The sequence below is a fragment of the Diabrotica undecimpunctata genome, chromosome 7, assembly GCF_040954645.1.
Source record: "Diabrotica undecimpunctata isolate CICGRU chromosome 7, icDiaUnde3, whole genome shotgun sequence".
NCBI classification, from domain to species: domain Eukaryota; kingdom Metazoa; phylum Arthropoda; class Insecta; order Coleoptera; family Chrysomelidae; genus Diabrotica; species Diabrotica undecimpunctata.
In genome coordinates this window covers 113264126-113277768 of record NC_092809.1, presented here as the reverse complement: position 1 = coordinate 113277768, position 13643 = coordinate 113264126, and the positions used below count along the sequence as shown (strand labels likewise).

The 13643-nt window shown below is 32.3% G+C and overlaps 1 protein-coding gene across 1 annotated transcript in view; it reads right to left on the bottom strand.

The window, feature by feature from the left end:
• LOC140445727 (uncharacterized) overlaps positions 1-13643 on the bottom strand; it is a 513557-nt gene that overhangs the window by 382497 nt on the left and 117417 nt on the right. Inside the window, exon 2 of the mRNA XM_072538013.1 lies at positions 1172-1222. Within this exon, the coding sequence (XP_072394114.1) occupies positions 1172-1222 (51 nt within the window). The remainder of the gene's footprint in view (positions 1-1171; positions 1223-13643) is intronic.

Genomic DNA, 13643 nt, shown 5'->3' with positions numbered 1-13643 from the left:
CGACATCGTAACGAACCGTATTTGTCCAAACTGACATTATTTACATGATACTATGACTAAGAAGATAAGATATTGCGCATAGGTCGTGACGTAATTGGAGAGTTGCACGTTCGTAATGTCAGTTTTTTGTATGTATCAATAAATAATCTTTAATAAATAGTTTGGAGATATCCTTTTTTGTACGATTATTGTAATTATTAAGCCTTTATTTAATATTATTATTTTGCTAATTGAATAATTTCATCACAGAATGCATACAAATCCCATTTAACTTTGACAAGAATTCAAATTCTACTCTCCAATGACGACATGCGCGAACATGACCGATTTTGTGCTACGGGAAGATCCTTTCTTGTTAGTCATAGTATCATGATTATTTATATCGTTTAAGATGTTTACTAACTTTGATTTCTAACTGGTTACTAACCAATGCTTCCTACCAATAATACATTTCAATCTAAAATTTTTCAAAATTTTTAGGGATATACGTTAATATTTTAATTCAAGCACGGAGTTTTCTTTGAAGTTTTGTTGAGTTCAGGCTACCAGAGAAAACGTGTTTTTCGTTTTACTTTTTTTGCTTTTTGAAAAATTGGTAATGAATTATATTTAAAAAATACCATATATATTGTTTAATTAGTATATTAACAAAGAACTTATTGGTAAATGTCATTTTAAAAATACATTCCACAATTTTGACATAACGGTCTCTGAGACTCATATTATCTTCTTTGATAATTAGAACATGTTATATTTGGAAGGATATTGACATTACAAAAATTATGTTGAGTTATCTAAAAATGTATTAATTTACGTTAAGGTCGTTGTTTTGATATTTAATTGTTGGTGTTTTAATTTTTTTGTCAATTCATATATCCTTTAAATAAGAATCATTGTCTTTGTATATTATTTCTTTTGTATTGTCGCCAAGCTACATTTACTCATCTACAATACAATACTTTAAATACAACTATTCAGTCCTCTTGCAATTATCCACAAGTGTTGATGGATGCTTTTAACAAAATATCTATTCTGTAAAATATCAATTGCAGAGATACTGTTTTAAATACTATTGCTGTCTTATACTCTCTATCATTAATGGAAAATTAGGTTTGTAATTAATAATAAATTTTTTAAACTGCTGTGGCACTATTAATACAAATAAACTTACCTTGTAAGCCGAAATTTGCAAAATCTGAGGCCCAGACCATCTATATGGGATCTGAAAAACATTATTTTATTGAGTCTATTATAAACAGAATGAAAAATTTACAATAGTAATTCCTTTAAGATTAATCTTTTAGATGGTTAGTTGACAAAGTTGAATTATCAGGTAAACCTGAGCAATGACGTAGGTATTTTTACTGTTTTAAAAATGAAATACGAAATAAAAGTAAGCAGTTCAATTTAAAATCTTCTTCTTCTTCTTCTTCTTCTTCTTCTTCTTCTTCTTCTTCCTCTTTATAAGCCATTCTGCTTGTTCATTGGCGGATTAATACCTCTATGAAAGGTTGTCACTCCATCTTTTGCGCGGTCGTCCAATACTTCTTCTGCCGATTAGTGATTTATCTCTTGCTATTTCGACGACACGGGTCTCCTTAATTCCGCTTATGTGGTTATTCCATTCTTATTCCATTCTTTTTTTTTTTCTACTTTGTGTCCATTCATTTATACACTGTACGTTACATTTTCTTCTAATGTCTTTAATTCTCTTTTGATTTCTCAGCGTATTTCTTGTAATTATTCTCAGTACTATCATCTCTGCCGTTTCCAGTAACCTTTGTGTTGTGGCTGTATCGGGTCTTGTTTCTGAGGCGTATGTCATTATTAGTCTTACACTGCCTTTATAAATTCTTGACTTCATCTCAGTTTCAATGTGTCTGTTTCGCCATATAGTATTATTAAGGCATCTTCTTCTCATCTTCTTTCGAAGGTTGGCGATCCAAATGGCAATTATAGTTTTGGAAACTGCTGCGTGAAAGATTTCTGCGAAAGAGCGGTCGAACCATCTCCTCAGGTCTTTCAGCCACGAGTTCTGGCGTCGTCCTACTGATCTTTTGCCCTGTACTTTTTCTTCCAGTATAACTTGAAGTAATTCGTATCTTTCGCCTCTCAACACATGACCCAAGTATTGCATTTTCCTCTCTTTGATTGTTCTTAGTAATTCTTTTTGTTTACACATGCGACGAAATACCTCAACATTAGTAACTCTTTGTACCCATGGAATTCTCAGCATTCGTCTGTATATATACATCTATTCTTTTTTCTATGTTAGAGTCCATTGTCCAACTTTCACAGCCATACAGTAAGACAGAAAAAACGTAACATCTGTTAAGGCATCCTGCGAGTCCTTCTTTTTGTATTTGATCTCTCACTTATCTGTCCAGGTCTCCATAGCTAGACGGTGTAGTTCTCAGGTATTTTATTTCCATTACTTGTTCAATACTGATGCCAATAATTTCTATTTTACATCTGGTTGGTTCTTTGCTGACTACTATTGTTTTAGTTTTCTAGGATGAGATAGTCAATATTAAATTCATCTTGGGCTATCAATATTGCGTCGTCTATATAACAGAGTATTTTGATTTCTTTGTTTCGCATTCTGTATCCTCTTCCTTTATTAACGGTTTTGATGATTTCATCCATGATCAAATTGAAGAGCATGGGGCTCAATGAATCCCCTTGTCTTATACCGCTGCCTATTTCTATAGGTTCTGTAAGTTGTCCATCTATTCTGACTTTTATTTTGTTGTTTTTGTAGATGTTATCGATAGTTTTTATAATATTTAGAGGAACTTCTCTATTATACAGCAGATGGATTACATCTTTGAGTCTTACTCTGTCAAACGCTTTCTTTGGGTCAATCAGACACAGAAATACACAGTTTATACCTCTGTAATTTTCTGACTGTTTTTTATCTCCTCCGTTCGTTCTCAATTCTTCCGGTATTTTAATGTGTTTTATAATTTTAATAATTAATGTTCTTAATTGTTCTGTTATTGCTGCTCCACAATATTTCAGTCACTCATTTGGTATCCCGTCTTTACCTGCTGCTTTTCTGTTCTTCAGGTTTAATTTAAAATCTAGCACATTATATTACATATTAAAAGACTACTAAATACAAACTTTTGGGAAAAGCCAGATGGCAGAAGGTTCTTCCTTCTAATGTTTTTTTACGCGTTTCTATTCTTTCCATTTATATTGTAATTTTTTCTTCATAATCTTGTTTTCCATCTTCAGCTGTTCATTAACTGTAGATACTTTTCTTGAATCTGACTGTATATTATCCAACTTCTTTTCGACTCGTTTATTGTGGTCCTCCATTATTTGCAGTTTCTCTAAGACTGTATCTAATATCGTGTTCGTCATCTTAGCCTTCGGTGACAGCGGGAATGGAACGACATAGGAAATCTAAAATTGCATTCCACGACATATCGGATTATCTAGGCAAGAACCTGTCATGAACTGGTTTTTTATATTCAAAAAATCAATAAATAAAGATATAAAAAAGACGGTAAAGACAGTTCATATAGTACCCCTACAATTCGCTTATACGTATGTCGTCCCTGCAGGACTCATCAGAGCGACTGGAAAGAAGCCCTGAACCTGAAATCAAATGTTTTCCGTCATAGAAGAAAGTAATAATAAAATGACTTCATACAGACGCATAGGGCACCGTCGGCAAAGATATGATATCACGTTCAGGGCTTCTATACAGTCGCTCTGATGAGTCCGCTAGGACGAAATACGTACAAGTGAATTGTAGAGGTACTATACGTGAAATCAAATCCTAAATTTTTGCCTAGATGAACCAATATTTTGTTGTTTAAAATTGCATTAAAATGCAATTTTAAATTCCCCATATTTTAGTTTAGTTAAAAGATAATCATATTGGTACATCTGCCAACTTTTTCCTTTATTTATATAAGCTTCTTTTTGTAAAAAAAAAGTGGAGCTACCCCTCTCTTGAACCAAAATTACAAAAAAAAATATTAGTCCTTGTAGTTATTATTGAAAAATAAAAAAAAATTACAGCAAAATCTGTTTATTATTATTAAAAATTAACAAAAAACCGTTATTAACAGAAAAATTAGTCTATTCGTCTGCTTGGTCGTCGTTATTCATGCCTGAAATCTGGGAATCATGGTTACCATTACCAACGTCATCACATTTAAGGAATTGGTAAAACTCCATTTCGTTGGCTGGAACGTAGTTGGTAGCTAACTGCATGACGTCTTTGTACTTGGCTTTTTTACTCGTAGTGATGACTCGTACACCATCAAGTTAGTTTCAACTGAAAGATTATCTTTATCGTTCCTTCAAAATTTGTCTTACGATTCAAAAATAGGAATTCCAGTTGTAACAGACACATTAACTGTATCCATGTGGTCCTTGCTGTATTCAAAAATCTGGTGTTGAGAAATCTTAAACCTCTGTTTCTGAGAATTCATTATAACTTTTTTAAAATGGTTCTCAAAATGACTGCTAAAGTTGAAGATCATTATCTTGATGAACCATAATGGATATTAAATATTTGGATAACTGTTGAATAAACAAACTGACAGTATTGTGTAGGAGAGAAAATATAATCTTTTTTTTGTAAACACTTTTCTATAACACCAAAACAACGGTCACACGGTAGGAAACTGTGCCCTGGTTCAGGAAAACGATGTTGAATATTCTCCAAAGACGTGGTTCTTAAAAGAAGATGCAGAAACTGTATCGTGGAACTTTTATTTTGAGCTGCAGCATTATCGGAAAAAAGTACAGTTGTCTGACATTTTTTGGAAGGATATTTTTTTTTGTAGTGATAAAGAAAAGCAACAGCTTCATTCGGTGATCTTCTAGCTGTTGTTTCATCGTAAATGTAAAAATGAGCTTTGCCGGTTTTGCCCGAATGTATGCAAAAATTGTAGACCCATAGTTGACGTTTGTAGAAGGCTTCGACGGCCGGAATTTTCGGCAGAGGAAAATTCTGCTGAAAATCAAGCGTTAAAATTTCTATGTCGTTATTTTGTTGGCTCAGTTTTGTCTTTTCTCTTGAGTCTGTAAAAAAACGACTTGCTTTAACCTCATTTACTTTCTTTTCAAGTCGTAAATTTTCCTTTTCAGTATCACCAAGAGCTGGATTTTGAAGGCCATTGTGTAATATGTCACATCTTTTGCAGATGTCTGAACGAGGCGTCCCAAAACTATAATTAAAATTTGCTTTAAAATACCTAAAATAAAAATCGTAGGTTACTTTAGGTTTATAGTTTTTATCAACAACACTTTCCGGTTCATTCACTTGCAAATAAAGTTCATGTATCTTTTTAACATTGAGATCAGAAGACAAATAGAAACAGGACATTTTCACTCGACTGTAGTGTGACTCGCGTCGTGGAAAACTTTTTATGTGATTATCTATCTTCTACAGTAAATCTTTTGAAATTCGGTTTTTTCTATTTTTATGTTTACCTTGTTTGCTGTTCGGGGGTGTTATGTTGTTACTGCGCAAAGTTTTAACAATATTATTCACTCGTTTTTTGGATATCCCGTGTATTGCTCCGAATGCACTCCTACAAACTCGAATTTTTTCCATACCCAGCTTAAAACATTACTTGTGAGTACAACTACGCCTCTCTTGCTCATCAGTTTTAGCTCGAGTTCTGGCAAACATTGCTTGTTTTTATTAAACCACCCAAGTAGATAGTTTAAATCTATTTGTCTCCTATTTCATTAAAGTTTACTAAAACTGCTTGCCTCTGTTCTTCGTTCACCTTTTCAAAACATTTAAACTTACATTCACAAGATTCACTTTCTCACTAGCCCCACACTACTACCATTCCAGTTAACATAACTTTTTCCTTCTGCAATACACTTTTTCTTAATGTTCCGTTTTCACTTAGCTGGATCAATACTTTTTCTATTCTTCGCAAACGAAACCCTTTGGACCTCGTTTTGAACTGTATTGACTTGTGTTTTTTTACACGCCTTCTTTTCACTGAAGGCGCCGTTTCATCAGGATCGGATCGTTTTTCCGATTTGGATGGATTATACAGATCAGACGAAGAATCATAGACTGAATATTAAACTTAAATTTCCGTTAATTACATTCGAGGTCAAGCTAACGGTTACAGCCGAAGGGTCTCGATGTTTGGCGAAAGAAGGGGGCAGCTTCGGAGCTGCAGCCTTCTTGCAACAAACATTTTCGGAGGCAGGTACATAAACAGTTATAGGTTTACCATTTATAAATGGATCTGCTTCTTTCTTGCACCAATTGATTCAACTCAGATTTTTACATAATATGCATCTATAAACTAAAATTTGACCAAACATAGAGTTGCCCCCTTCTTGCAGCAAGGTCCTCAATTGTAGAAATCTCCGGATTTCTATTCTCAGACGGCGCTGTATGCATCTGTATGAAGTTTTATTATCACTTCCATTGCTTAAAAATATTTGATTTCAGGTTCAGGGCTTCTACCCAGTCGCTCTGATGAGTCCAGCAGGGATTATACGAAATACGTATAAGCGAATTGTAGAGGCACTATACGTGAAATCAAATCTTAACTGTCTTTTCTAAGTAGAAGCGGTCAAGAATTCATGAACTGCCAAATAATAAAAAAAATATAATTTGCAGGTTATACGTGAATTTTTATATATTTTTTTCACCATTCTCCAATTTAAAATCGAAATGTCTAAACTAAAAGCATATAACGTGAATTACAATTATCGTGGTTTATTCGAAACATCTAAACTATTGAGTGTTACATATGCCACCAGGAAATAGTTTTAGAATCATAATTATGACAAATATTATCAAGCCATTTTTATTGAATCTGGTTGCCTTTGTTTTCTTTTCATCAACGCCATGATGCCTGGTTGATTGTTTACTAATTTGTCACGTTTCTGACTTACCTCTATTGTAAATCGTAAATCTTAAACTTATACTATTAAATTAATGACTAAATGGGAGTAATTCAAACCGATACTTAACTCCAGCTCGCATTGTAAAAAGCATTTTATTGCGCTAGAAGAAAAACTGTAGTACACGTTAAATATTTATTTCTATGTATTCCAAGAAACGCAGTTCATTCTCACACGTTCGTGATATTTTCGACGAATTTATAGCACCACTGCGTTAATAAATTAAAGAAACAAATTGTGTCCTTAAAACGTTTTTAAAAAAAGCGATACGTAAAGGCGGAACGCCCTTTTAAACTTATTTTGGGCAAAAAAACTTTATATTTTTCTTCTGTAAAGTTATCCTGTTTAATTACTTATAATTTTTTTATTATGGAATTTATAGGAGTTCAACGTTCAATGATAGTAGAGTATATATTAGTTTATTTATCATCAAAAAAGGAAGACAACGTAAGTCTTTGCCGCGTTAACTATGGTTTTCCATATCTGTTGGTTCTGTGCCACTATTGTATCACTCTCACTTTCTCCAGATCCTATCTGACTGCATCTTTCCACCTCTTTGTAACTGTCCTACAGATCTGCTCCCATCTGGTCTCGTTTGATACTCATCTTTTTCCGTTTTTCATCGTTTAATTGTTTTAATCAGTAGCATTCTAGGCGTTCAGGAGTTCTTCAAAATATACAGCACACCTTTATGTTATTTTATTTTCAGCGATGAACATTTCTCCATATTTATCTTTCACGAAATTGGGTATCCTTGTATTAGAGTCTCTCGTATATTGTCTTACTTTTTTGTGGAATGTTTTACTTTGATCGTGTGTATGTTCTCCTTCTACCTTATCAATATACAGCGCTAGACAAAAGTCCGTTCCCCTCTCGTATCTTTTGAACGGTTATTGTTATAATAGCGAAATTTTGAAGGAGGTAATAAACAGACGTAGGCTTCTCAAATAGTCAAAACAGGTGACGTAATAGTGACAGATGACGTTACAGCGCCACTGTGACAGATAATTTTAAATGGAACCTTATGGTAAAAGGTATTGTTTGAAAGATATTGAAAATACCTATTCAGTCATAATCATTTTGTTTGAGTTTAAGCTCATTTTGATGAATAAGTTAAATAAATACTCAAATTGTAGTTTTTCATTTAATTAATAAATATTTAACAACCAGTTCTTATGGTAAGTATCCATTTAATTAATAAATATTTAACAACCAGTTCAACCAGTATTTGGTGTTCAAAATGTGCTCCATCTGTTTCCTGACAGTAATGCATCCTATTTCTAAACTCTTGCCGTACTCGTTCAAATGTGTCGGAGGAAATTGCACTACATTCTTCAACAATTCGTTGTTTCAAAACGTCAATATTGTCGGGTGCTGTAGCTTAACCTCTAGATTTTAAGTATCCCCACAAAAAAATCTAATGGTGTGAGGTCCGGTGACCGAACTGTCCATTCTATCGTACCTCGTCATCCAATTCATCTACCACGACATTCCTCATCTATGTAACGCCTTATTGCACCATAATGGTGTGCAGGAGCGCCATCTTGTTAAAACGTAATTTCCAAGTTGCCAAATTCATCTGGATTATTCTTCAGAATTTCAAGTAATAACGGTTCAACTACATTTTGTAACATCTCCAGATACACTTCACCGGTTAAGTTAGTATTGAGAAAAACAGGCCCAACTATTAGGTTTCCCAAAATATCTGCCCAAACATTTTTTTTTTTGAAAATTGAGTATGTGTTTCACGAAAGATGTGAGGATTTACACATTTTACGCGTATCGTGATATGTGGATTACCGTGTGGCGATTTTATGTCGGTACCAACTTAATAAATTTAATGTTCGTAGTAAAATATCCTTTATCCGTAGGTTTCGTCGTTTGTTTTGATAATCTGTTCTATTCCGAGGCAATAATATTTGTTTCGTAACATTGGTGTTTTACATATGGATTCCCCTGGTTCTTTCCTCTTTTCGGTGGTCCATGTCTCCGTTACTCGTTTGTCCCGCCCTTCCCTTTTTCTGGAGTTGTTTACCCAATCTCCAGCAAGATTGCTGATGTGTCCAGGGTTTAAACGTAAGGTCAAGACTACACTTCGTAGAGGTGAGAATAGGAATTGAGTATGAGAGTCTAGAAATGTTAACTGCAACAGCATCTTATCGGTGAATGAATCGGTGAAATCATTACATATGTAAGATAATGAGTAAGAGAGAGACAGAAAATATATTTTCTCTCTCTTCCTCTCTCGAGAGGAAAATGTTCCTTTTGTATATATATTTAATATTATATGTATAATATTATATATATATATATATATATATATATATATATATATATATATATATATATATATATATATATAATATTATTAATATGATTATTTATGTGATATGTTTTGTATTATTTATTAAATGTTCATAATTATTTTAGACTTTTGTATTTTAAAATAATAATCTCAATAAATCACTGTATGACCGAGAACTGTCAATTTTGAAATACGTCTGTGTCGTGTCTAATTGGCAAATATTTTACGTGTTTGGTTCATACGCTGGTGTATATGTATTCGAATCCCAATATGAATTTCCTCTTTTATTTTTGAAATATTTAAAAACCAAACGTTAATTTTATTAAATATATGTAATATACGCAAAAATGCTAAATTTTAAAATAAAATGAAAATTTACAACATAATGCGAGTTGTTGGTTTTTGAAGTTATACTTCTAGACCCGCGCTCGACTTTGGAAATTTGCACGGGAGTGAATCGGAAATTTGCACGGGAGTAACAAGCCTCGTTAGGCATGTTAAATTATAAATTAAAACTTGTAAATATCTTAAGAAAGTTCAAATGTGAACAAACTTATATACACAACAAACAACAATTAAATATTGTATTTATCAATGTCAGATAAATTGACAGTTGTATCACCAAACAATATTTTTTTTATTAATATTGTTAACATGGTAAATTAAACATATGCGTAAGTAAGTTACGTATATTGTCATTTTTAAATACTTATAAATATTTCATTTTAATTAAATTTGTATTAATATTATTATCATGGTAAATTAAACATATGGGTAAGTAAGTTATGTATACCTATTGTCATTTTTAAATACTGATGAATATTATTTATTTAATATCTTAGCATTTTTAGAATCGGAAACATGTATTTGTTATTATTTCCACTGATTGATTACTTTATTTTTAATTATTAGCGTACTTATTTATATAAAATGGTATATTAAATTAATATTAAGTACATTGTTTCTTTTGTAAACAACTGACCTAAATTTGTTTTAATGGAATCTTAGGTTAGAGTTTTAAAATATTCGAACTATAATCGTAATACACATCGCCTAATTAGCCGTGATCGTCTAGTGGACTAGTTGTTCGGATCCCACGTTGTGGCCGTGGTAACCCAGGTTCGAATTCTGGTCACGGCAATGTGCTAACAAGTCACGGTGAAGCAATTTTTTGTTTTTTTTTTTTGTTAAAAAATATTTAAAAATATTAATTACTGTGTTTAAAACAACAAAATGTATTTTGAACAAATTTTTACAAACAGATGTATATAAAAAATACTCTAACCCGCTCAAAAAAAAAATTTGTTTTGAAAAAATTATTGTTGGAAACGAAAAATTCGATAATAGGGTAGGATTAAAAATGATACTTTTGTTTATCTATATAAAAATAAAGATTTTATAAATTTTTAATAGAGTTTAGAATAAAAATTTTACAACGGCGATTCATTGCTCAGTTTTTGAAGTTATTTGTGTATATTAAACATATGCGTAAGTAAGTTATGTATATTGTCATTTTTAAATACTTATGACTATTGCATTTTAATTTGTATTGTATTATTATATTGAATTATGTTGCAGTGTATTGAATTGTATTTTTATATTAATAACAAAATAAACAATGAATTTTACTGCAGAGTATGTGTAAAAAAAATTTTTTGCACTCAACTCCTTTCTCACATATATATCTGAAAATAAAAATATACATTTTCATACAAATATTATTAAATTTTGATGAAATCCTCCTATTACAAGTCAAATGTTGTTTATATACAGCAAATGATGCACCATATACCTAATTCTGTTTCTCTTTCTGCTCTCTCTTACCTATAGAATTACATATGTAATGATTGTGCAGATTCACTCCCATAAAAATTTGTAACGGCGAACGCGTGTATAGAAGTATAACTTCTACCGGCAGTCCCACTGGGCTGCCACACCCTTTTTTTTTTGTTTAAAATCATTTTAGTTACATTTTTTGTTTAAAATATTTTTTCTATAAAACTTTTTTGCATCTTTTTTACGCTCCCAAAATTGACATTCGCAGCAAAATTCAGCTTGCGTTTTCATAATTTTTAAAGTTGCAGTGGCATTTTTGTCTCTAACGACTGGAATACGATTTCCGTATGGGAAATCGAAAAGCCAAATAGATAATATATGCTGTTTATTTCCAAAATGTAAAGTATTTTCTGTAAAATATTTATATATCATGTAATATGTAAAATATTTTCTACGTTTTTTAGCATTTGCTTTCTTTTGTCTTTTCCTTGGCTGATTTATATCTAAAATACTAAGGATTAAATTTTCATACCCCATTAAAGAAACGAATAATTGCTTCATGATAATCTCTTCGTAGTCTTTTAAATACATTTATAATTGATTAACTATTTTCTGTGTATAATAAAAAATTACAATCGATACTTTTCAATGATATTCCAAACATGTTCCTATCTCAATGGATTTACTTGTAAAGATTTTATTGTATGTTACTAAATTATAAAAGACACTCAGAAGCCTATTCAACACTTGTAGGTATGCGTATGGAGTTAAGCGTCAGCTTAATAAAGCTTTACAAAGGAATCACTTCAACGTATCAAGAATTTACGGCTCCCGATGATGTAATTATAACTGATTGAATAAATAGAAACACGTTTAGAGCGAAGGCAATACCATTAAATGGATGCTATCAATAAAATCTTTATTTAAAAGAAGTTACGGCTTAAGTGCTAATTTTAGAAAACGTGGAAGAAGAAATAAGATTTCGTAAAAAAATTCTTCTTTTTCTTTACTTTACCTGTTATTATTATATTAATCACTATTATCCATTACGGTACTCATCGCTTTTTGGAATTTTACATGTTTCTTCTTCCAGAACATTTATAGCTAATAGCTTTTAGCGGTAATATGCTGTCATCTATTCTTGGAATTTATTTATTCTATTTTTGTATTGACTTACTTTCTTACCATAATGAGAAACAGCGAAAGATATGAGTTTCTGCAATTTATTCTACAAGAAAAATTAGTACGAAACGATGACCAGGAAGGCGAAGGATTTCCTGGCTGAAAAATCTACGTACATGGTTCAACACAACAACCACAAATCTTTTCAGAGCAACAGTTTAGATTGCGGTGATGGTCGTCAATATCATATCCGAAACGGATAGGCACTACAAGGAGACCTTAGTTCTGGTTTGGTATTACTCAATTCTTCTCACAGGACTAGTTCCAACCTTAGTTCCAATAGCCACTCTGACAGCCAAACTTTACCCTATTAAGATAAAATTTAAACCTGACAGCATTCAGATTTTAGAGCCAGTCAAATGTATAGCCACTCAAACCAGGATAATCACAGCAGCCTAGACCGACATCTGTGAGTGGAGTATCAGTTACCAAAAACAAGGGCCGCCAAAATGTTGCACCAAATTACTGAGCACAGCCAAGGGTTAGAGTAGAATTGTACAGTATACAATGCCATGGAGAGGGAGAAGAAGAGAAAGCCAACTACCATTGCTACGAACCCGATTAAGAAGATTTCCACTAAAATGCACACATAAAATGAAGAAGGCGTAAATTTTCCTGTGGACCCAAGCAAAGCATTCGAAACGTAATAGAACTCTATTCATTTTCCGATATGAAAGAGCTATTCTACATCGAAATATCTATCCCTTCTTTACGGCTTTTAATAAATACAGGATACACAAAATCCTTTCTTAATCCAGATATAGATAGCTTTTCATATTTTCCGAAATATATTAAACACGAACCTTACTACAACCTACATTGTTACATCAATTTTTCAAAATTACTCCCAAAAATATGGCGCTGAAATTCCTGAATTTTCAGGACACCAAAATAAAATTTTATATATAACACAACGAACACAACAGGCATACAACCACTATAAACGAATCAGAAATGAAACGAATACTTTAGTTAGACAAATAAAAAAGGAACACTGGCAGAGCTTCTCAAAACAGATGGGAACACAAAAAGAAATATGGAGAATGATCAGAGGACAAACAAGAGATGAATGAACTAATAAAAACGAAACACATTCAGAAGGAAACATGGGTAGACTACTTTCGATCACTATTTGCTAAAGGCGACGATAATAAAACACCAACACCAGAGGTGGCAACAAACGAAGAAATAAATATTGAGGAGGAAGAGGTAAAGGATTAATGCTTCCTTAATTAGAAAATTAAGGTAATTCTTCTTCTTCTGGTTCCTATCCGTTTCGGATGTTGGAAATCATATTGGCAATCATGACCTTGCTCGCTGCGGCTCGAAACAGCTCCTTTGAGGTTTTCTTAAACCATGTTCTTAAATTCCGCAGCCATGATATTCTCCTTCTACCGGGTCCGCGCTTACCTTTGACTTTACCTTGCAATATAGACTGTAGCAGGGAGTAACGGTGCTGATTTCTCATAACGTG